The 21511-nt window shown below is 44.6% G+C and overlaps 2 protein-coding genes and 3 long non-coding RNA genes across 6 annotated transcripts in view; 1 reads left to right on the top strand and 4 right to left on the bottom strand.

Moving 5' to 3' along the window:
* Nucleotides 1-447: 447 nt before the first annotated feature.
* On the top strand, nt 448-2111 carry LOC115550499 (uncharacterized). Its single transcript, XR_003977899.1, has 2 exons — nt 448-1233; nt 1759-2111. It is a non-coding gene; the product is annotated as an uncharacterized LOC115550499 (long non-coding RNA).
* Nucleotides 1155-5545, bottom strand: LOC115550493 (uncharacterized). Its single transcript, XM_030365586.1, has 7 exons — nt 5049-5545; nt 4399-4455; nt 3819-4140; nt 3451-3740; nt 2962-3190; nt 2559-2705; nt 1155-2454 (listed from the first exon to the last, which is right to left on the bottom strand). Exons 1-7 carry the CDS (start codon nt 5337-5339, stop codon nt 2195-2197), a joined length of 1596 nt encoding a protein of 531 aa, XP_030221446.1. The 5' UTR covers nt 5340-5545; the 3' UTR covers nt 1155-2194.
* Nucleotides 5546-6529: 984 nt separating this feature from the next.
* LOC115546506 (uncharacterized) lies at nt 6530-8265 on the bottom strand. Its single transcript, XR_003977231.1, has 3 exons — nt 7828-8265; nt 7517-7721; nt 6530-7348 (listed from the first exon to the last, which is right to left on the bottom strand). It is a non-coding gene; the product is annotated as an uncharacterized LOC115546506 (long non-coding RNA).
* An 820-nt stretch (nt 8266-9085) lies between these two features.
* On the bottom strand, nt 9086-16390 carry LOC115552157 (uncharacterized). The gene is made up of 7 exons (XR_003978281.1): nt 16048-16390; nt 15518-15953; nt 13931-15374; nt 13620-13824; nt 12502-13451; nt 9902-9982; nt 9086-9136 (listed from the first exon to the last, which is right to left on the bottom strand). It is a non-coding gene; the product is annotated as an uncharacterized LOC115552157 (long non-coding RNA).
* Nucleotides 16391-17842: 1452 nt separating this feature from the next.
* The window catches only part of LOC115545225 (uncharacterized), a 34952-nt gene continuing 31283 nt past the window's right edge, over nt 17843-21511 (bottom strand). For both annotated transcript variants that reach the window (XM_030358219.1, XM_030358228.1), the window contains exon 15: nt 17843-18091. In XM_030358219.1, coding sequence (XP_030214079.1) covers nt 17858-18091 — 234 coding nt within the window. In that variant the 3' untranslated portion in view covers nt 17843-17857. The remainder of the gene's footprint in view (nt 18092-21511) is intronic.

Below are 21511 nucleotides of genomic sequence, written 5' to 3'. Positions count from 1 at the left end.
TCTGGTAGAACCAGGCTACACCTGGGCCGCTCGTATCTGTAGAGTTGATACATGAATGAATGGCTTCTTGTATGGGCCGGACGCCTCCCTAGGAGCCGGATCCCTCCTTGGGATGGGAACGAGACCTCTCTAGTCGCCAAGGACATATGTGGCCTGTTGGTATGAATGTGTGAATTATGTAACAAGTTGGAAGCATATCAGGGCCCTGAATCGGCAGTTCAACCATTTAACACATTAAGGCCAAGTGAAAACTGCTCAGAAAAATCCAAATCTTTCACATGTAGCAACTTTTTTGCTACATGTGTACTGTGCCAACGCTGTTCCATGAAGTACAGGCTTCGCCTTTTAAGGCTATCGCTATTGGGTTTTCCCTGGGTGCGAGCCGCAGCACTGAAAAATGTGTAATCCCCGCCCACCAACAGCGCGGACCTCAATCACGTCCGCAGTCCGCAAATATATTCGAGCGCCGGCAGAAGTTCTGCTCGTTGATGACGTACCGTTATCGTATGTGCTACACTACGTCTGACGCATGATACTAGCGCGTATGTAGCTGTGTTAAAGGTACTGATCGGGACCAATGAGGCATAGACTACATCGTGCTTCACCCTTTAACCCAATAGCGATAGCCTTAAAAGGCGAAGCCTTTTAAGGCTATCTGTCGCTGTCAATGCTACAAACGCCGAGTACAGTGAACGAAGGAATTAGCGTATTCAATTAAAAAGATATGGCCACGTTTGGAGGGCTTAGCGATGCATCTGCTTTTGACGACGATAATGAGGAATTTGTTGTATCCAACGAACCGTACATGTACGAGCCGGAATACACGGATGAAGAACTGAGAGAGATGGATGCTCAAAGGGCAGAACGAGAAAGAGCGTCTTTAGAGACCGTCCCCGCTGGAGCTGCAGTAGAGAACCGGGACAGAACAACGGGAGACTGGTGGTGCCAGTGCAGAAATTGTATTCAAATGCCGACAGGGGACGAATGCTTTTGCTGCAGGGAGTGGGACTTAGTCATTCCACAGATGCAAGAGCTGGAGCTGGACACTAGCATTCAGGATCTCGATGTGTCTGGGCATAGCGCCCCCCGAGACAGGGCAATCTGCATTACGGAGCACCAGGACTTTCTACCCCTTCTAAATCGAGGAGTGCTGGAAACATTCTTCTCCTTTGATAAAATAAATTAGAAAAGAAGACCCAGACCTGCTGGACCCAACGGCCAGTTGTCAATGTTGTAAGTGTGCAATCCAAACAAAATGTAATTGTGTGTTGCCATGCATGAACATACCATATATAATAATTTAATTGATTTATTAAAGTGCAATCAATCAAATATTATACATGGTATGTTCATACATGGACTCCAAGTCTGCTTTATTATAGGCTAGGCTCTTTACCATTGATGCAGGCCTACAACCACAGCCTCCGTCTAAAGAGTGGCTGATGGAGAAAGCTTAGAATATCTAGCCAGCTATTATTTTTTATTAACTAAGAAGTTTCTTAATTACAATATTGCTCTGGTTAAAAAGGTCCTACCAGGACTAAAGGCAAAAATGAAATACACAAGCGTGACTTGCTTGGACAATTTTTTTACTATATAGACATAGGCCGTAGGCTTTTTAGCCTGATCAATTCAGCAAATCAGTCTACCACCATGAACAGCAGTAGGGCCATTGTCTTTGTGTGCCATTACCATAGTTTAGCTGTCTTTTGTAAGAGCCTGCTCCCAAAAGCTAACTTGTATTCCTTCTTGTTTTAGGCAGTACCGATTGGTGGCTTACAGAATCGTTCTTGAGTGGGGGTTGAAAGGAACACAGCTGGGAAGAGAAAACCGACGTGTTCTTCCATCCTGTGTAGTGACCAGCATCCGAAACAAATACCCTTCGGCCGCTGGACAATATGTTGGATTCAGGGAAGCACAAGATGCTCTGAGATTGTTTTGAACACAACACTACTGTAGTCTACTAGAAAACATTTGCTACTTCAACAAATCCTTTATATCAAACACAAAAAGAAGACATACATTTGGTTACAGATGACATTACGATTGTTTACGGTAACATTTTAACAACAATGTACGCGTATATGGTTCAATAAATGTTTTGCTGTTGACCTTTTTGTCTTTTTACTAATGTTTGCAGACAGTATTTAGCACCACACTAAACTCCAGTTAGACTTTCATTTTCCCCTTTTAATCATGTTTTAAAACGGGAGACGTGCTCTGCAATACTTTGATCTTTGTCCGGTCTTGGAGTGGTGGCTATGTTGTCGGGTATAGTAGCTGGTTGCTGGATATAAAAATGTGGATCTGCAAACTTCACAGTAGGATCCATGCGCCTTTCCAGGACCCGCTCCACCAAATCCTTCCTGAATGTCTGCCTGGTTGGCTCGTACCTCTTCCTGGCAACCCATCTTTTAGATTGTTTGGGAAAAACCAAATTGTATCTCGGAGTCCCTGAGGGAGACAAAATGCACAGCAACATAAACAAACCGAGACTCGGCAAGCACTTGTTAAAGAAGGCTTACAATTTTGCAGTTATCTATTATGTGTATGCTTACCATCACTGGTCGTTGCTTGTTGACGGCCAACATTCTCGTTGTTGTCCATCACAGAGAGTAGGGTGCGTGCCTTCATAGAGCTGTAGGCGAAGTGAAGCCTCTTTTCAGTGTACTTCAGCATTGCACTGTGGTACACCTCCAGGGCTCCTGCAGTTTATATTAGTTGGTTATTACCTTGTGAATGGTATCCAGAATGTTTATATTCAAAAATAGTTTGTATAACGATGTTGGACAGTCTATGCCTTTATTCATTCAATCGCAAACGGTTACACAGTAGAAACTCTCAATGGCAGATGTGCTAATATCTAAAGCACTCATGGCAGCATGTTATTTTAAGTAGAGCATTACAAAAATATATTTTAAGTTGTGTAAATGCTCAACTAATTGGTAGCAGCAGACATACCTGTATGTTGGAAGAGAGTCATGTGGTTGAGGTCTTTCAACAGGTTCTTGTTCAGTACGTGGTCCGACAGTGTCTGGAATGCAGCAGAGTCGGTTTGCAGCCATTTCTTCCTTCTCTGCTGCTCTTCAGTGAGGTCCCGGTGGTAGCAAGTCCTCTCCTGTCCGTCTTCCTCCCAGCGATGTATGCCACAAATGTGATGGAGAACGGACATCCAGCGGCGTTTCAACTCCTGCCAAAACACAGTTTTTCAGGGACACACACAAACATTATACCAAAAACCCCAAGTCCAGAAAACAAGAAAAAACATTGAATGAACTTTCCTCTGCATCACCCCCGCATGACTGGCAAGACCACCACAGGTGATTAGCAATAGCCTTTAGCCAAGGCTGCAGATCAATGTTTTTTTTGTTGTTTGCAGCCGCAGTCAACTCTTTTCTATACAACTGCAATGAGAGTAGACAAGCATTATAAACATTTCTGTCTATTTACCTGAACTAAATCCACCATGATGATTTCCTGTGTTGCATTACTCATGAAACTGTATGTAGTGTACTTGGCACTAAATCCAGGTGAATCAGAACGACCATCACCGCAGATTGAAATCCCTCCACCAACTGTCTGTAGTTGTAGATTGCTCATCATCTCTTCGTGATGGTCACGGTATGCATACTCAATCACTGGTATGAGGTAGGTGGATTGCAGGGAGTAAAATGTAGTCTTCTTTGGAATTTGGAGATTCAGTAGTTCAGCCCAATCAAAGATTTCCGTGAAAGTTGAACCTGTGAACAGGATGGATGAGGCAACCAGCAGGTTGTTTTCGGGCATTCCACGCAGTTGAGAACATGACTCCCATTCACCTGAGTGTCCTTTCATACAGCTCCACTTGATGTGTATGCGGGTCCCACTAGTGGTCACTTTCTTGTCTTCCTCTTCAATTAACACTCCACACTGTTGGCATGTTGTGAAGAGCTGCATTAGCTTGGACTCGTTTACTATCCATTTTTTTTCTGACCAGTTCTTGGTTCCTGCAGCCGAGAGTATGTCAGGTATGTCAGAGCTGGAGGAGCTTGATGTGCTGAATAGTGGAACAAAGCTACTGTCAACTGGACGACTTGGAGAGGCCTCAATTGAGCTCATACTCAGATCCAGTGGGTTGTCATCTTCAGCTACTGTTTTTTCCTTATTTAGAAACAACAAAATTCAAATGAATATGCAAATATATCTACTGTTTCAATTGTGGAGTGGACAACAGATGTCTATTGCTGGTGACCCTAAGAGCAGAGAGACCAGGTAAAACTGTGAACATGAATCAGACAAGTAATTGTTACATTTTTACACTGCATTGTCCTTTTATAAGAGCATATAATCATTGTCATCAGTGTATGAAGTCATAAATGTCAAACAGCTACCAGTATTTATTTGAGTTCAATCTCTTACTAGTGCTGATGGCATTTGGATTTCCTTCGGCTGGCCTGATGCTGCACTGTGGGTCACCTATACAAAAAACATGAATGCAATGAAAATACAGTTGTCACAGATCACAATATGAATGAAACAATCATAAATCACAAATCATATAAATCACATAAATCTCTTCTGTTGCCAATGCAATACTTTTAGCCCAAAAGTTATAGTACAAAACGTTAGCATAAACTCATGCTCTTGTTATGGAATATATCCTAAATGTTTCCAAGATTCTCTCTCTCCCCCTCTGACACACACACACACACACACACACACACACACACACACACACACACACACACACACACACACACACACACACACACACACACACACACACACACACACACACGTCCTGATGTGAACTCTCTGCCAGGGAAGTTTTACATGTACACATTAGGAGCAGACAAAACTTTTCTATCAGCAATTACCTAAAGTTAGCAATTAGCCACTCAGGTACCAAGTGTGTAGCTATACCATTAGCTAACGTTGTCACTGACTCGCCAAAATGCATTGAACTGTAACTAATGTCCGCTAACATTGTCATCATGAATCTATCAGTAGGCTAACATTATGAAAGGGGCAAGATTTATTAGCTAGAGTAGCCTACCAAAAGTTATTACCTGTTCACCAGTGGCTGTTGGTGCATCTGAAAAGACGGATGGCACCGCATTCGACTTCAGCGATGCCTTGCTCTTGAGGTTGCTTGGTTTCTCAAAGTCGTCCGGTCTGAAATGATCGCTACAAATCTTCCAATTGCGCGCAGTTTCCGCCGGTGTTTTTATGTCCAAGCCTCCAGCAACAAGCCACAGTTTTGTCCTTTCTGGGTCTCGGGTTGGAAATTGGTGGAAACTTTGCGTTGACCATCTGTTGGGTTTATTTGTACAATTTCTGAAAGCACACTGAACCACCATGTTGCCTACTCGTTCAATTGTGCTTCTGTCCCACGCTTCTCCGGTCGTGATTCGGTTACAAAACTAACTGGCGCAAAGTAAAATTCCGCTGCTGCTGAGAAAGTAGTCCCTCGATGATTCATGCGATGCAAGGTTCGTTTTATTTCTAACATTATTCTATCAACACAGACATTTAAATCTATAGTCTGGTGTTATTATTGATTGACCTCGGGTGTACTGCGGAGTGGGTAAGACTGTTTTTAATAGCAGGCTAGCTTTTCCCGTTCACTTGCGCTAGCCTAGCACGAGAGAACTCCGCAACTAGAAGGACTGAATAAAATGTGTTGAAAACTGTCTCCAGTGATATAGAATACCAATGCTCACTTGGGAATCAGGCCCTATGTCCAAAATTCCGAACTACCCCTTTAACCTGATCAGACAGCCCGCCCGCTCCCTGATGACAGCCCTCACTGCTGTCTACACACAGCAATTTGATAAATGCCAGATTATAAAACACTTACTTAAAAAATCGAGCCTGACTGTCAATAACAATTAGGGCTGGCCAGACTGCCATTTTTCAGGCTTCGATTACTCGTTGGTTTTTCCGAGCGAAAATTCGAATACTCATTCCAGAAAAACACACCATCAAAAACAACATTAATAATCCCTATATACTCCCTGGAACCAATTTTGACAGCATCTGCATATTTTGTTGAAGATTTAATAGCTTTTGAACATCAATTAGTAGGCCTAAGTAAGTTGGATTTACTTAGTTTTTCCCCGTGGAAGCGAACAGCTGTTGTTCCGTACAAAATCAGCTGTCCTCTGCCATCTCAGCCCTTAGGGGAGCTTTTCAATTCATTCTGGAACGTGCATCTTTTCAGGGAATTTGTACAATAATTCCATAGCAAATAACGAATATTGATTGTCTTATGTGTCCATATTATATCCATTATATTGACCGGGTATTTGCAAGACGCTCACACTCTGCAGCAAGCCAGTCACAGTTGATTTGCGCGGCGCTGTACGGCGAACGTAAACAAACAACTAAGCTTAGGTTAGCATTTCACTAAGCATGTATTTTCCTCCCGAGATCCCGCTAATGTTGTTATAAAGTAAAGGGAAACAAGATATCTATTCTTCCTCCACCTCTCTCGCTTCTCTGCTTAGTGTCGCTTATAGTTTGCCTCCCTCGCTCTGGTAACGTCACGTAGGCCCTACGTGAAACAACGAAGCTCCGAATACTCATTTAAGCTTTGAATACTAATTTTCCCAACGAGTATTTGAATATTCGAATAATTCGGGCCAGCCCTAATAACAATGCGGGACAACGTCTCAATTTGCGGGACGTGTACAAAGTAATGGAAATGCGGGATCCCTTGAAGCTTAAGGGATTCATGGACCTCCTCGTCAGATTCCAGGATCTCTATGAGGTCAATGGCTTTGTGACCGTAGATGAGTCCATGGTCAAGTTCAAGGGATGCCTGGCCTTCCGGCAGTACCTCCCCATGAAGCCGGTGAAGTGGGGAGGAAAGGTGTGGGTGATGGCGGAGAGCAAGACAGGCTATGTCAACAATTTCCGGGTGTACACGGGGGCCCTTCTGCAGACCTGCAAACTCCTCAGAGGAAAAAAGGTGGCAGTGTCACGGGGGGATTTTTTTTGGATTATAATATGCAAATGACACTAGTCTGAGCGTGACTTAACAAAACTCAGCATACTTTATTAACTTAAGGTCTTCTCTTTTGAAGATCTCCACTGCAGTCTGCTTCCGGGTCAGCAAGGTGTGTTCGACAGTTTGCATGGCACTCAGAGTGGAAATGTTCATGCTGCCACTTTTCGAGTCTATGATTTCAGACATAAGACTGAATGAGGACTCCACCGTTGGCCCATGGAACACCGACAATGCTGCCTTTACTGCCATGCTGAGCCCTGGGTACCTTCCCGTTTCAAAGACAGCTGCCCACCAGCTGACAGCATCATCTCCTTCTCTGAAAGTTTGCAGGCTCTGGTCTACGCCATACTGGAGAACCTAGGATAAGATAAGAACTATTTAATTATCCCAGGGACATTTAACCTCCACAGCAGCAAAATATATGGTTAAAAAATAAACAGCAACAATAAATATCAAAAGCATCCACACAAGACTCACAAAACAGCATTGCATACTGACATTAGGGAAGTGCATTTTCCAGCTAACCTCTTGCTGAACATCCCCATCAGCAGGGAGAAACTGGGTAAACATCTCCGCAAGTCGTCTCAGCAGACGTCCAGTCTTGGAGTGCCCCCTTGCAATAGGGTCAACAGCAGACGGGCACTGCAGGGTCATGCTCTCCTGTGGCAGCTTGCTCTGCAGGTATTCCCCACATGTGATGTATGCCTTGGTCCAGGAAGGGCTTCAGCAGCTGTATAAATATTAACAATAACACACTGGTATAGTTGTGCTCCTTTATCATTGGCAATAAAATGGCTTTGGTCCAAAAGTCCGGTAACTCATTTTAAACCACTCACATGGTGTTGAGGATGCTCCCGTCTGAATCTATCTGCCACTCGACACACATACAGGTCTCTTGCAGGCAGCAGTTTGTCTCCCTTGAGTTCGAGACCTGCTAGGATCCTGGGGATTGGTGGCAGGTTTTCTGGCTTCACAAAGCATGCAAGGAAGTTGGTGAAAACCTGCAGCTGCTTGTCATGCAACTTGTGCACAAGGGTGTCACGACTCTGAGGAAGTAGTAATATTGTGCAAGTGAGAGATGGATATGAATTTCCACCATACAAGCAGAGTAAGACACAGCCAGTTACACTGGTAACATACAATAAAACTATCCAAGCTTTACGATACAACATAGTTGTGAAACAGTATTTCAATATACCTGGAATGCCATGACGTATTCTTTCAGAATAGCCAGGACATAATTAATTTGAATACATTTGAATATATTCGACTCCCCCCCCCCCCCCCCGTTTTTATGTTGCTCTTTTTATTTCTCTTTTTAATCATGTATACCTACTGAATTCATAATAGCACAGGATGAAAACACATCTTTGATAACACATTTGTAAACACAACAAGAGGAAGCGCCGACACACAAGTGCGGCTGTCTTTTACACATTATCAATAACTGATCGGAGCGCGATATGCGGAGCGCGATATGCGGAGCGCATGTCGTCCATGGCACACACAGCCTATATAGGGGGGAGGGAAGGGAGGAGGGGGGAGAGAGGGGGGGAGAGAGGGGAGGAGATGGAGGAGAGAGAGAGGAGAGCGAGGGAGGGGGGAGTGAGTGAAGGAGGGAGAGAGGAAGGAGAGAAAGGGGGAGGGAGGGAGGGAGGAGAGAAAGGGGGAGGGAGGGAGGGAGGGAGGGAGAGGGGAAGGAGAGAAAGGGGGAGGGAGAGAGAGAGGGAGGGAGGAGAGAGAGATTGATTACTAAGAAAGGTACCGCATACCGAGCTGCTCAAACTGACCAGGTACCAGTGATTAAGAGAAGAACACCCAAGAAAAGCAGAGATGACCCCAACGTTGGACACACAAGGGGGGAGAGCCCCCCAAACTGGGACATGAACTGGACTGGGCCATGAACTGGGACGTGAGCTGGGAAGTGAACTGGGCCGTGAACAGAGTTGTGAACTGGGATGTGAACAGATCTGTGAACTGGGATGTGAACAGATCTGTGAACTGGGACCAGATCCGGGTGGTGTACAGTCGTGGAACAGTGTGTGACAGGGGGGTAGTGGGGGGGGGGGGGGGGGGGGTTGGGGGGGTCGTGGTCACCTTCCTCCTCCAGGGATGTCTCTCGTCCACCAGCAGGGATCTAGAGGCCTTCACAACAACCGGTGAAAGGACAGGAGGGTCGGAGAGGCAGCAGAACCCAGGGAAGAAAGAGGAGCAGTGAGATGGAGGATGAGGAACGTCCCGGGGGGGAGGGGGGGAGAGGGAGGGGGGGCAGGAAGCTGCGGGTGCGCCATGCACCCCCCCAGATCACAGCAGGGGTCTGCACGCTGCAGAAGCGAAGCTTGAGCTCAGCGCACAGACAGCGTGTTGTTCAACACAGAGCGCTTTGGCAGGCTGGGATCTGAATGTCTCTTACTACAGAACTTTAGAATAGCCTGGACTGTGCGTCAGGTGTGGGACCGACGGACAGGATGTGGTGGGAGTGTTGCGGGGGAGGATGGTTTGCTCACGGGTTAGGTAAGCGGCGACACGTACGAGATGAGCAATGTTTAAAAGAAGCAGCCTATAAATAAATGACTTTACTCCTAGCTCTGTATCACATCACAAAGTGCTAGAAAGAACAGACAGAAATCGAGTCTTTTCCATTTTAAAACGCTTGCGTGTGAGAACAGCAGAATGGGTACTGTCCAATCCTTGTCCTACTTCCTAACTTCCTATCCTACGCTTCCTACAGGCATGCGCATGGCATCTTCACCCTACAGTCTCTGATGGCACTGACCACATAGGGCCGAGGTGGTGGGTTATGAGATGCATCTCAGCCCATGGAGCAGGAGGCAGAGCATGCAGCAGACAGACAGTAGGCGGACAGACAGCGTGAAGCAGACAGCAGGGGGCCGTGAGGAGGGTTCCTACCTGGCTGCTGGGCTCGCTGGCGGGGTAGGTGTAGAGCGGGAGCTCAGAAGCAAGCGAGACCGTGGAGGAGAAGGTGGGCTCCTACCGAGAGACGGGCGCAGGTGATGGGGAAGAAGAGGAGAGCATGCAAATGACGCGCACACACACGACAAAAACACACACATACACACACAAACACCATGAATCTCGAAAGGAGGACAGAATCCCAGTAGTAACTGTAATGACTCTGAAGCTCTTTCTCCAAACTAGGCTGATGGAAGGAAAATGACCATTTCCTGTTGCTTTAATGATGGCTCTCATTACAGCAGCTCTACTTTATAGATAGACCTTGATCCCAGCGCACCGGAATACTAACGCCGGCCCACAAACCGAACCAGGACATGCAAAGAAACACCAGACCCCACCTTCAAAACACAACGCCTCTGGGGGTGAGGCCAGGGAGTGAACATCTTCAAACACACCGTTCAGTGATTGAGAGATGGGTGAGTGAGTGAGTGAGTGAGAGAGTGAGAGAACGTGCATGAGTGTTAGTTGTATTTAGTTAGTGTGAGGGACCGGCGTGGTCGCCCCACGTATCTGGGAAACGCGCAACTGGGTATCGCGAGTGTGGGCAAAAATGAGGGCAATGGACTGACGACTAAGAAAAGTGAAGTTTTAATCTCTCCAAACATTCACAAAAACAGAGCAACGTTCAAAAATGAAAAGGAAATGACTGCATCAGTCAGAAAACCAAAACTAAGATAACATAAAACAGCATACCATAACATACGTTTCTCGTACTGGCCTCACTCCAAGCCAGCACCACCTTCAGCCCCAAACACCAAATGAAAAGGCCCTTAAATAGGGAAATGGTAATTGGACCAATCACGGCCATATGGGCCAGACCATTAGCTGGGGGAACATTTACCTAAAGCTAACGTTACTATACTGCCCCCTACCGGGACGGAAGACTAACTTCCACCAGCCCAATCTAATACACACACACAATATAATAATAATAATAATAATAATAATAAAAGCTCTAATGCGAGACAGTGAGAAGGTGGAGGATTTCACCTTCTCACATTTCCCACCACCTCTGGAGTTTCACCAACAGGATGGCGAGACAAAAAGTCTGCCTCAGTATTCTGCCTTCCCGCTCGGTACTGCACCCTGAAACGCAATGGTTGCAGTGCCAAGAACCAGCGGGTGATGCGAGCATTCGAGTCCTTCATGCTACCCAGCCACTGTGAGGCGCGGTGATCCACAACGAAGGGGTCACGCCCCCTGTCTCCCCCTTAGCAGCCTCTGTTACACAATCACAGAAAGGCCGCTTTACCAAGGGGATCAGTGGCATGACCCATGTTCATCGCCACATAGGCGCTGCGTGCTTTGCCGGCGAGGTAGGGTACTATAAAGACGGCCCAATCCTCTCTTGGCCAGCCAAAGCCATTGCTAACCTCACAAATGTCCTGAGGTACTGCTCAAATGTCGTCATCCTCTTCCAGCCTGGGAATGGCCGCCCTGGGCCAGGTCACAGGCGCAGTTGCTGGTGCAGGTGCTGGTGCATGTGCCAATGCCGGAGCTGGTGCTGGATCTGGTGCAGACGAAGGCCTCCGATCAGCCTCAACGTCCTCCCTGAGCTGGTTCAGCTGCATCTGGACACTCCTCCAGCGCTGCTCCTGCTTGGACGCCTCCCGCTCGAAGAGCCTACGCACTGCGGCAAGGTCCGACTCCTCAGGCGGGCCTCCGCTGGATGCCTGGTCCTCTCCATGGCCGTCTTCCTCCTCGATCTGCAGTAGAACACCTCGGGACAGTGTCTGCTCCATTCGTCGCCAGATTCGGCCTCGTCCTCGCTGTCCACCGAGTCCTCGTCTTCCCCCTCGTCTCTCCAGTTCCTCAGAAGCGTCGAAAAAAAAGATCCCACCACTGCCACCAAATGTGAGGGACCGGCGTGGTCGCCCCACGTGTCTGGGATACGGGCAACTGGGTATCGCGAGTGTGGGCAAGAATGAGGGCAATGGACTGACGACTAAGAAAAGTGAAGTTTTAATCTCTCCAAACATTCACAAAAACAGAGCAACGTTCAAAAATGAAAAGGAAATGACTGCATCAGTCAGAAAACCAAACTAAGATAACATAAAACAGCATACCATAACATACGTTTCTCGTACTGGCCTCACTCCAAGCCAGCACCACCTTCAGCCCCAAACACCAAATGAAAAGGCCCTTAAATAGGGAAATGGTAATTGGACCAATCACGGCCATATGGGCCAGACCATTAGCTGGGGGAACATTTACCTAAAGCTAACGTTACTATACTGCCCCCTACCGGGACAGAAGACTAACTTCCACCAGCCCAATCTAATACACACACACAATATAATAATAATAATAATAATAAAAGCTCTAATGCGAGACAGTGAGAAGGGGGAGGATTTCACCTTCTCACAGTTAGATAGATCAGTCTGCAGCCAACCATGACGTGGCCCTGCTGAAACAGTTACGGTAAGTATTTTCCAGGGCTGAGTCTAAGCCTGGAGCAGGTGTTGGCCTGCGTGTGGTTGTGCACGTGGGTGTGCATGTGGGTGTACACGGGGGGCCGCGTGCATCGGCCTTACCCAGAGCTCTTCTGACACATCACACCCATCAATCACCATGGCTGCCTCGCCTTCCTACAGACGAGGGGGGGAGGGGGGAGGGACAGGGGGGAAGGTGTTGAGTGGGGGGAGGGGGGGGGGGAATGTCCCTCCCCCCCAACAAACAAGGTCACAGCCAGAATCACAACGAGACGGAACCAGGCGGGAATGGCCACGGCCGCGGCCCAGTCGCAGCTCCTTAACGGATTAGCGGCTGTTAAAGTGGAACGAGGCCAGCATGTGATCAGCTGGAATAAAGACGGTCCAATCGGTGTTTAGGGGCCTCACCCGAGAGAAACAGAAAACAGAAACACAGAGAGCCACTTCCCCTTGACCCCTAGCTGACCCCTATTTGACACCTAGTTGACCCCCGCCGGTGCCCTTAAAAGCGACTAACCGATTTATCAAAACCCGCTTTTTGCTACATATTAGATATTTAAGTACATTAAGAGAAACAAACTAACAGAATGAGTTTATTTTGTGAAATCTTACCAGGTAGTCTATTGTAAACCGTTTCCGTAACCGTTTATAAAAGCAATAAGCCACTTTCTGAAGTCTAACGATGCCCCTGGCTGCTTTACATCACAGTAAACCACTGTAGACCTTACTGCTTAGGTAGCCGAGCGGGAATTAGCCTCCGTAAGAAAGTACAGCGATGAAAGAAGAGATCAGCCATGCAGCAAGGTATGTTCGACAGTTTGCATGGCACTCAGAGTGGAAATGTTCATGCTGCCACTTTTCGAGTCTATGATTTCAGACATAAGACTGAATGAGGACTCCACCGTTGGCCCATGGAACACCGACAATGCTGCCTTTACTGCCATGCTGAGCCCTGGGTACCTTCCCGTTTCAAAGACAGCTGCCCACCAGCTGACAGCATCATCTCCTTCTCTGAAAGTTTGCAGGCTCTGGTCTACGCCATACTGGAGAACCTAGGATAAGATAAGAACTATTTAATTATCCCAGGGACATTTAACCTCCACAGCAGCAAAATATATGGTTAAAAAATAAACAGCAACAATAAATATCAAAAGCATCCACACAAGACTCACAAAACAGCATTGCATACTGACATTAGGGAAGTGCATTTTCCAGCTAACCTCTTGCTGAACATCCCCATCAGCAGGGAGAAACTGGGTAAACATCTCCGCAAGTCGTCTCAGCAGACGTCCAGTCTTGGAGTGCCCCCTTGCAATAGGGTCAACAGCAGACAGGCACTGCAGGGTCATGCTCTCCTGTGGCAGCTTGCTCTGCAGGTATTCCCCACATGTGATGTATGCCTTGGTCCAGGAAGGGCTTCAGCAGCTGTATAAATATTAACAATAACACACTGGTATAGTTGTGCTCCTTTATCATTGGCAATAAAATGGCTTTGGTCCAAAAGTCCGGTAACTCATTTTAAACCACTCACATGGTGTTGAGGATGCTCCCGTCTGAATCTATCTGCCACTCGACACACATACAGGTCTCTTGCAGGCAGCAGTTTGTCTCCCTTGAGTTCGAGACCTGCTAGGATCCTGGGGATTGGTGGCAGGTTTTCTGGCTTCACAAAGCATGCAAGGAAGTTGGTGAAAACCTGCAGCTGCTTGTCATGCAACTTGTGCACAAGGGTGTCACGACTCTGAGGAAGTAGTAATATTGTGCAAGTGAGAGATGGATATGAATTTCCACCATACAAGCAGAGTAAGACGCAGCCAGTTACACTGGTAACATACAATAAAACTATCCAAGCTTTACGATACAACATAGTTGTGAAACAGTTTCAAATATTCCAGGTATATTTCAATATACCTGGAATGCCATGACGTATTCTTTCAGAATAGCCAGGACATAATTAATTTGAATACATTTGAATATATTCGACTCCCCCCCCCCCCCGTTTTTATGTTGCTCTTTTTATTTCTCTTTTTAATCATGTATACCTACTGAATTCATAATAGCACAGGATGAAAACACATCTTTGATAACACATTTGTAAACACAACAAGAGGAAGCTCCGACACACAAGTGCGGCTGTCTTTTACACATTATCAATAACTGATCGGAGTGCGATATGCGGAGCGCGATATGCGGAGCGCATGTCGTCCATGGCACACACAGCCTATATAAACGATTTTACCGGTGATGGCCTTGTTACGGGCGTCAGGTAAGGGGCCTGCTGAGTGAGCCAAATATAATGCTGTCACGCGCGGCTGTACACTCTGTGCTGCTCCGCTCGGCAGTTGTTCCTCTGCTGCTACATTTCGGTGGTAAGCTAGCAGATGAGTGCGCAAATGTTGATGTTGTCGATAAGTACGACAGCTCTTTTACAAAGACGACAAACAGCCTTGTTTTTGTTTGTGACTTTTCCACCCACGGTATAAAAGCCAAAATGCTTCCATACGCTGCTTTTTAAATGTGATGGTGTCGTTATAGTCCGCTCAGCATTGTACTCCTCGCAATTCTCCATTTTTAATAGCAGTTTTTTAATAGCCGTATCTCGGTTCGCGTTCTCTTCAGTTACGTTTTGTTTCAAAGCCCTCTTGGCCTATGTATCGAATGTTGATTCAACATTCGATACAGATAGCCAGGCCAAGAGGGTCGGCAACAGGTAAAATGTTAGTGCGCCCTCTGCTGGATCGAAAGCAGACTACCTAAAATGGTCAGAAGTTCTTATGAGACGGCAATACACACAGTTCGAATGGAGAATTACACTTCGAATTCGAACTTTTCACCCCGCCTTCGAACGAATATTCAAACTTCGAATAAAAGGTGACAGCCCTAGTAGACACTGAGATGGAGCTCTGTTTTGGTGTCTTCATGCCACAGTTTCTTGACCAACCGCTGCTTTCGGTCTCTGCCCTGCTGTGTCATTCCTGGAAGAGAATATATCAAAGCTGTTGTTTGTTGATTTACCAAAGCATATGTCAGATAGTGAACATGCAGGCCAATGTTGACACACCATACATATTTCCATTAATTTATCCAGTCAATCTACAACCGCAATGGATTGATGTACCTTTCCCGCTGATGTCCTTGTGAAAAGACTGAATGCAACTCTGGGCCTTTTCACTCCCATGGTGAGCAGCATAAAGTTGTTCCCAAGGTTCTTTGTAGAGAGCCTTGTCTTCTTTATCCATGAACCCAAAGTACAGGACCTTGTGATTAGGAAGCATGGTCTGAGTGCTGAGTCCAACATCATAACATGACAGCCAACGATGCTCACCGAATCTCTATGGAGTTGATCCAGGAATGCTCATGTATTCACAGATCTCTTGGAGGTAAGCCCGCTGACAAACGGAACACATGTCTCAAGTTATGATTCAGTCCCATATGATATTCATGAATCAGAGGACAATAATAAGGCAATCTAATGGCCATCAAATTACCAAAGTGTCAGCGGTTCAAATCCTGTCTCCTTATTCCCTCATGTCAAAATGTCCTTGGGCAAGAGACTGAAACCCAAATTGTTCCTAATGAGCAGGCCATTGAATGCTGTCAAGGTGGAAAAGAGCTATACAAGTGCTATACACTCCTGTATGAATTTACCTGATCAGAAGCCCACTTGGGATCAACATGAAGGTCACTGAAGAGCTGTTCTAGATGACCGTTGAAAGGACTGGAAAATCTCTTTGACGCATTATGAATGTGATGGCACGAGTCCCCGTCGATATCTAGAAGCTCTGGGCAGTGGTTGTGTCGCACTCTGGTTTCCAGGCCCGTTTTGCTGCCCCGCATCACTGCACAGGAATCCATCATCATGCTCACCAAGTTGGACCACGGGATATCGTTGTCTGTGAAAAACTTGTCCAGGGCATTCTCCAGGATTGCTGCGGTGACCTTCACTATTTCAAACAACCAGTGTTGTATAGTAGCGAAGTAGAAATACTTTGTTACTGTACTTAAGTAGTTTTTTTGGATATTTGCACTTTACTTTACTACTTATATTTCTCTGTACTTTTACTTTTACTTCGCTACATTTTGCGAAGAAAATGGATACTTTTACTCCGCTACATTTCCCTTGAAACCTTCGTTACTCGTTACAAAATCAACTCATCTTTAGAAAAAAAAAAAGAATCATGAGAGATATGAGAATAACGTTGGGGACTGTGGTAGAACACAGACTGCGAGCCTGTTTGGCGAATCAGCTGTCCCAGCGCACGTTCGCAAAGCCCCCTTGCTTAGTTACTGTTGCTACGTCGATCAAAACTCCTACGACTTTCAACACACAAATGCATGGCTAGGGCGAGGGCAAGGGCTATCAAAATTCTACTATTTGTATCAGGCTGGTTTGTACACGCAGTATTACAACACTATCTTATACACTTCAATACGCTGTATATGTGCCATTTTTGCTACAAAGCTAATTTAAATACCCTTTTTGGGCAGGGACTTAAGTTTTCCGAAAATCCGCGATCCTGGATGACACCAAAATCAATATTAAGTAACGTGTACCAGCGCACACACACGCACGCACACACACGCACAGACACACACACACACTTTCGGTGCTGTTTTAATAATGATAAATAATTAATTTAATTTGTATAGCACACTTTAACACTGCAAGGAGGTTTGAGTGTCCTTGATTTAAAATGAGCGGTGAGGAGGTCCTGGAGGTAGGTTGGACCGGAAGTGTTTATGGCCTTGTGGAGTTTTGCCTATTGTGTTTGTGTTAGTTGAAATAAACTCCATTATTCTCAAAATTCTGACCTTTTGCTTTTTTATAACAGCAGTTACTTGTACTTTTACTTTCAGTACTTAAGTACATTTAATATCAGAAAAGTACTTTTGATACTTAAGTACAGTAAAGATCAGATACTTTAATACTTTTACTTAAGTACTATTCTAAAAGGTGACTTTTACTTTTACTTAAGTAATTTTCCAGTAAGGTATCTGTACTTTTACTTAAGTATGGCTTTTGAGTACTTTATACACCACTGCAAACAACCCAAGGTGCTCCACATCAACAGCCTTCCTCTCTGGGCTATAATAGCTCACCAAAATGGAAAGCACCTGTATAAATGAGAAGACCATTGTTAAAGGAGAACGTCTGCAGTTTTTAAGTCATATCCCTGTTGATCGAAGTTACAGAGTGCTGCTAGTAGCAAAAATAAAGAGACAACATCCTTAAGTTTCACTTTCAGTTATGTCTGTCCCCATAGGTTCGCTTTAGCTGCCGTTCTGATACTCTGTAAATATTGTGCCAAATGTTCTTGTTATTTTTCCTAATGACAGCACTCTGTAACCTCGATCTAGGGATATGGGTTAAAATGGCTGGCATTCTCGTTTAATTGCTTTAGGTGTAAAGCACTGTATAAATACTAGAAATTACTATTATTACCTTTTTATCACTCCTTCAGGTGGCCTCATCAAGATTGACAGAGAATGGTAACTTCCCAGTGTTGCTGAGGATGCGGTCCGAGAATGTCTTCCCCAGGCCGTGAACCATTTTATATTGTGCTGATGTTCGCGACAGCTTCATGCGACTTGGAGCCACTTTGTCCTCGGCCAGCATCCGAGCAAGGTTGACGATGACAGGGGCCATTATGAATGGCAGTGAGTGCCCCGCCAAAGTGCCCAGAACCATTGCCTGAAAGCAAAGCAAATTAAAATCATTAAAATGTAACCTTGCAAACTATCCTACATACTGTAGGTCTACTATGATGAAACAGTGTGTCTTCATATTGTATGGCTGATATGCAATGAATATAAAAATATGAAAATACATTTCAGTTCAATAATTATAATAATAACTAGAACTGCAAGCAGTTATTGAGGGGGCCAAGCCGCCGGCGCAACGCGAAACATGTATTCAAAACGCTACTGTGAACCTGTGGATATAAAGGTTTTGACTGGGAGGTTCGGTGTGGGAGTTATAGCCGCAAATGCGTTTTCCGCTACCGTTTCGTCGTCGATGGTCGGATCAAAATTGTTTTTACTGATTTGCAACGCGAAACATGTATTCAAAACGCTACCGTTTCGTCATCGATGGTCGGATCAATAGTTTTGCTGATTTCTTTTCGTGTGCGTCTGAAGATGTTGTGCGCAAAGTTTGGTGTTCAATTGGGCAAAAAATGTGGGAGGAGTAGCGAGAAGTTAGTTTAGCAGTTTTCGCGATAGGTTTGCTTTACCAGAGCCCCGTTGGCCAGCATGTTTCCAGGAACATTCAGACAGTGGCTTGGATGGACCTGGAATACAGACACACTGTTTCCGCCTCTCACGACGTGGACGAGGGGTTGGGTTTTGAGAGTTTAATTAGAGGATTAATACTTACATAATGTTATTAATGGTTTGTTAATGCGTATTTAACACTATTTAATGTTAAGTAATGATTGGTTAGGCATTAAGTATGCTTAGTTAACTATACTTACCTTAGCATTAACTAAGCATAACAGTTAGTTTTACTTGGTTAATGCTTATCTTAGCATTAACTAAGCATAACAGTTTTACTTAGTTAATGCTTAGATTAACATTAACTAAGGATAACAGTTAGTTTGACTTAGTTAATGCTTATTAAGCATTACGTAAGTATTTAGAAATGGTTAGTTAGCTATGAGTTATTAACTAAGCATTAACAAATAGTTTATCAATGTACCCCTATTGTATATTGTAAGTAATAGATGAATAGGGAAAAAAGCTGAAAAGGGACAACATATCTATGGCTTCGATTAGAGGGGCAAATCCATCAAAATAAAATGGGGAGAAAATTTAAAGTTCAAATCTAAAAAGTTAACAATGAATAATATTTATTTAGAAAAAATAGAAAAGGAGGAACATAAATGCAGTAAATGTAAGGACAGGTGTTCCTCTAACTTTCATTAATGGTTTAGAAGTGGGCAAAGGCCTGTAATCCAGATTTGCTTAGCTCAACCATTGGGTAGTGCTAAAAGAAAAACTTTTCAAGATGATACAGGTTAAACATTGAAAACCAGTTATAGAAGGGCTCTAGTTGGCATAGAGGAAATCTAAACAGACATTCATGATCGCTGTAGTATGTGGACAGAATTTGCACTTTGATATCTGTAGGGCTGGCCCGAATTATTCGAATATTCGAATACTCGTTCGGAAAATTAGTATTCGAAGCTTAAATCAGTATTTGGAGCTTCGTTTTTTTTTTTTTTCCACGTACGTGACGTTACCAGAGCGAGGGTTGCAAACTATAAGCGTCAGCGACACCAAGCAGAGAAGCGAGAGAGGTGGAGGAAGAATAGATATATTGTTTCCCTTTACTTTATAACACAACATTAGCGGGATCTCTGGAGGAAAATTAATACTTAAAACCTTAGCTTAGTTGTTTGTTTACGTTCGCTGTACAGCGCCGCGCCAATCAACTGTGACTGGCTTGCTGCAGAGCGTGATCGTCTTGGGAATACCCGGTCAATATAATGGATATAATATGGACACATAAGACAATCAATATTCGGTATTTGTTATGGATTTATTGTACAAATTCCCTGAAAAGATGCACGTTTCAGGATTAATTTAAAAGCCCCCGTAAGGGCTGAGATGGCTGAGAACAGCTGATTTGGAACGGAGCAACAGCTGTTCGCTTTCACGGGGAAAATTTAAGGACCTTCAACCTACTTAGGCCTACTAATTAACGTTCAAAAGCTATTAAATCTTCAACAACATATGCAGATACTGTCTAAATCGGTTCCAGGGAGTATATAGGGATTATTAATGTTGTTTTTGATGGTGTTTTTTTCTGGAACGAGTATTCGAATATTCGCTCGGAAAAACCAACGAGTATTCGAAGCATGAAAAATGGCATTCGGGCCAGCCCTAGATATCTGTGGGATTAATGTCACGAATGTATACGTGATCAATTGTTGTGTCATTTTCTGTTGTTGGCGAAGAGACAATATGGGTGTGACATTTTCTGCAGATTTAGAAACAAGGGCATTGTCATTGAAATCTCCCATAATTACCCTTCCTCCTGAAAGTTGGTTAAAGTGTTGTATTACCAAAGCGAGATTGTGTTTGAATAAGGCGAGTTTATATGATGGCGGTTTGTACAGCACAATGTAATTGTAATTCAAAGGCTGAACATCAAACATGATGGCTTCCAAGTCACTGCACGGCATGTGTATAATGTTACAAGTGATGTGGTCTTTGTGATAGGAGCCCACTCCACCATGCTGTTTCCAAGTCTTGGAATTGGGTCATGTTATGGTAGGATTGGGACCGGAGTTTGTGATTAAATATCCAACCTGGCATTTCAATGGAATTGACTGATGTGTTTTGTTCCAGCCATGTTTCTGTCACGCAAATGATGTCAGCACTCAAGATTCTCTGGTCATGTTTAAGGTCTTCCATGTGTTGACATAGGCCGTGAATGTTGTGTAGGCATATTTTGAGAGTTGAAGTTATTTCTGCTGGGGGAGTTGCAATGAATGGTTCCATTTTTTGCAGGGCAATGTCAATGTCTGGTTTTGAATAGATGGCAATGGCTTTAATGTCTTGAATGATAAGGTTTTCTACACATGTTACTCGGCTTAATGCTACATATGCTTGGCCAGCTGCAAATATATTTTTAAGGGACACTACAGCTCTTTCTAAAGTTAAACCTTGAACTTTGTGTATGGTACAGGCCAATGCTAGGCGTAATGGAAATTGGCATCTAGCTCCACCAGTCATTGTTTTGTCTTCCACAGCATCTATGGGTGTTGCTTGTTGAAATTGTGGCTCTGAGCATATAGACCTACTCCTCAGTTTCCTGCCAATTTTTTCATCATCAAAGTTAACCAAAATGGTTTTGGGAAACTGTTGTGCAATGTGCAAAATCACATTTGATGGAAACAAACAGTACCGAATACACCATTGACCAATCTGTCTGACAGATCTATATTTTTGATGAGCATAACGCGAGCTGATGGACCACCAATTAACGTTCTGCTTAAGCATGTTTGTTTATCAAATGTTTGGGGACTACTTTTTCTTGTTATATGTCCTGTGTCAGGGTTTCTCTGAGAATCTTGAGCTTGAATTTGCACTACATCCGTACATGTCT

This window comes from Gadus morhua, chromosome 1, assembly GCF_902167405.1.
Source record: "Gadus morhua chromosome 1, gadMor3.0, whole genome shotgun sequence".
NCBI classification, from domain to species: domain Eukaryota; kingdom Metazoa; phylum Chordata; class Actinopteri; order Gadiformes; family Gadidae; genus Gadus; species Gadus morhua.
The sequence above is the reverse complement of the archived record's forward strand: the minus strand, read 5'-3'. Positions and strand labels throughout refer to the sequence as shown.

Coding starts and splice junctions, on each gene's coding strand:
- LOC115550493 (XM_030365586.1), bottom strand. CDS start 5,339: ATGGTGGTTCAGTGTGCTTTCAGAAATTGTACAAATAAACCCAACAGA. Junction 3,741..3,818: donor CTGTATGAAAGGACACTCAG/GTGAATGGGAGT, acceptor TCCTGTTCACAG/GTTCAACTTTCACGGAAATC. Junction 3,191..3,450: donor TCATGGTGGATTTAGTTCAG/GTAAATAGACAG, acceptor GTGTTTTGGCAG/GAGTTGAAACGCCGCTGGAT.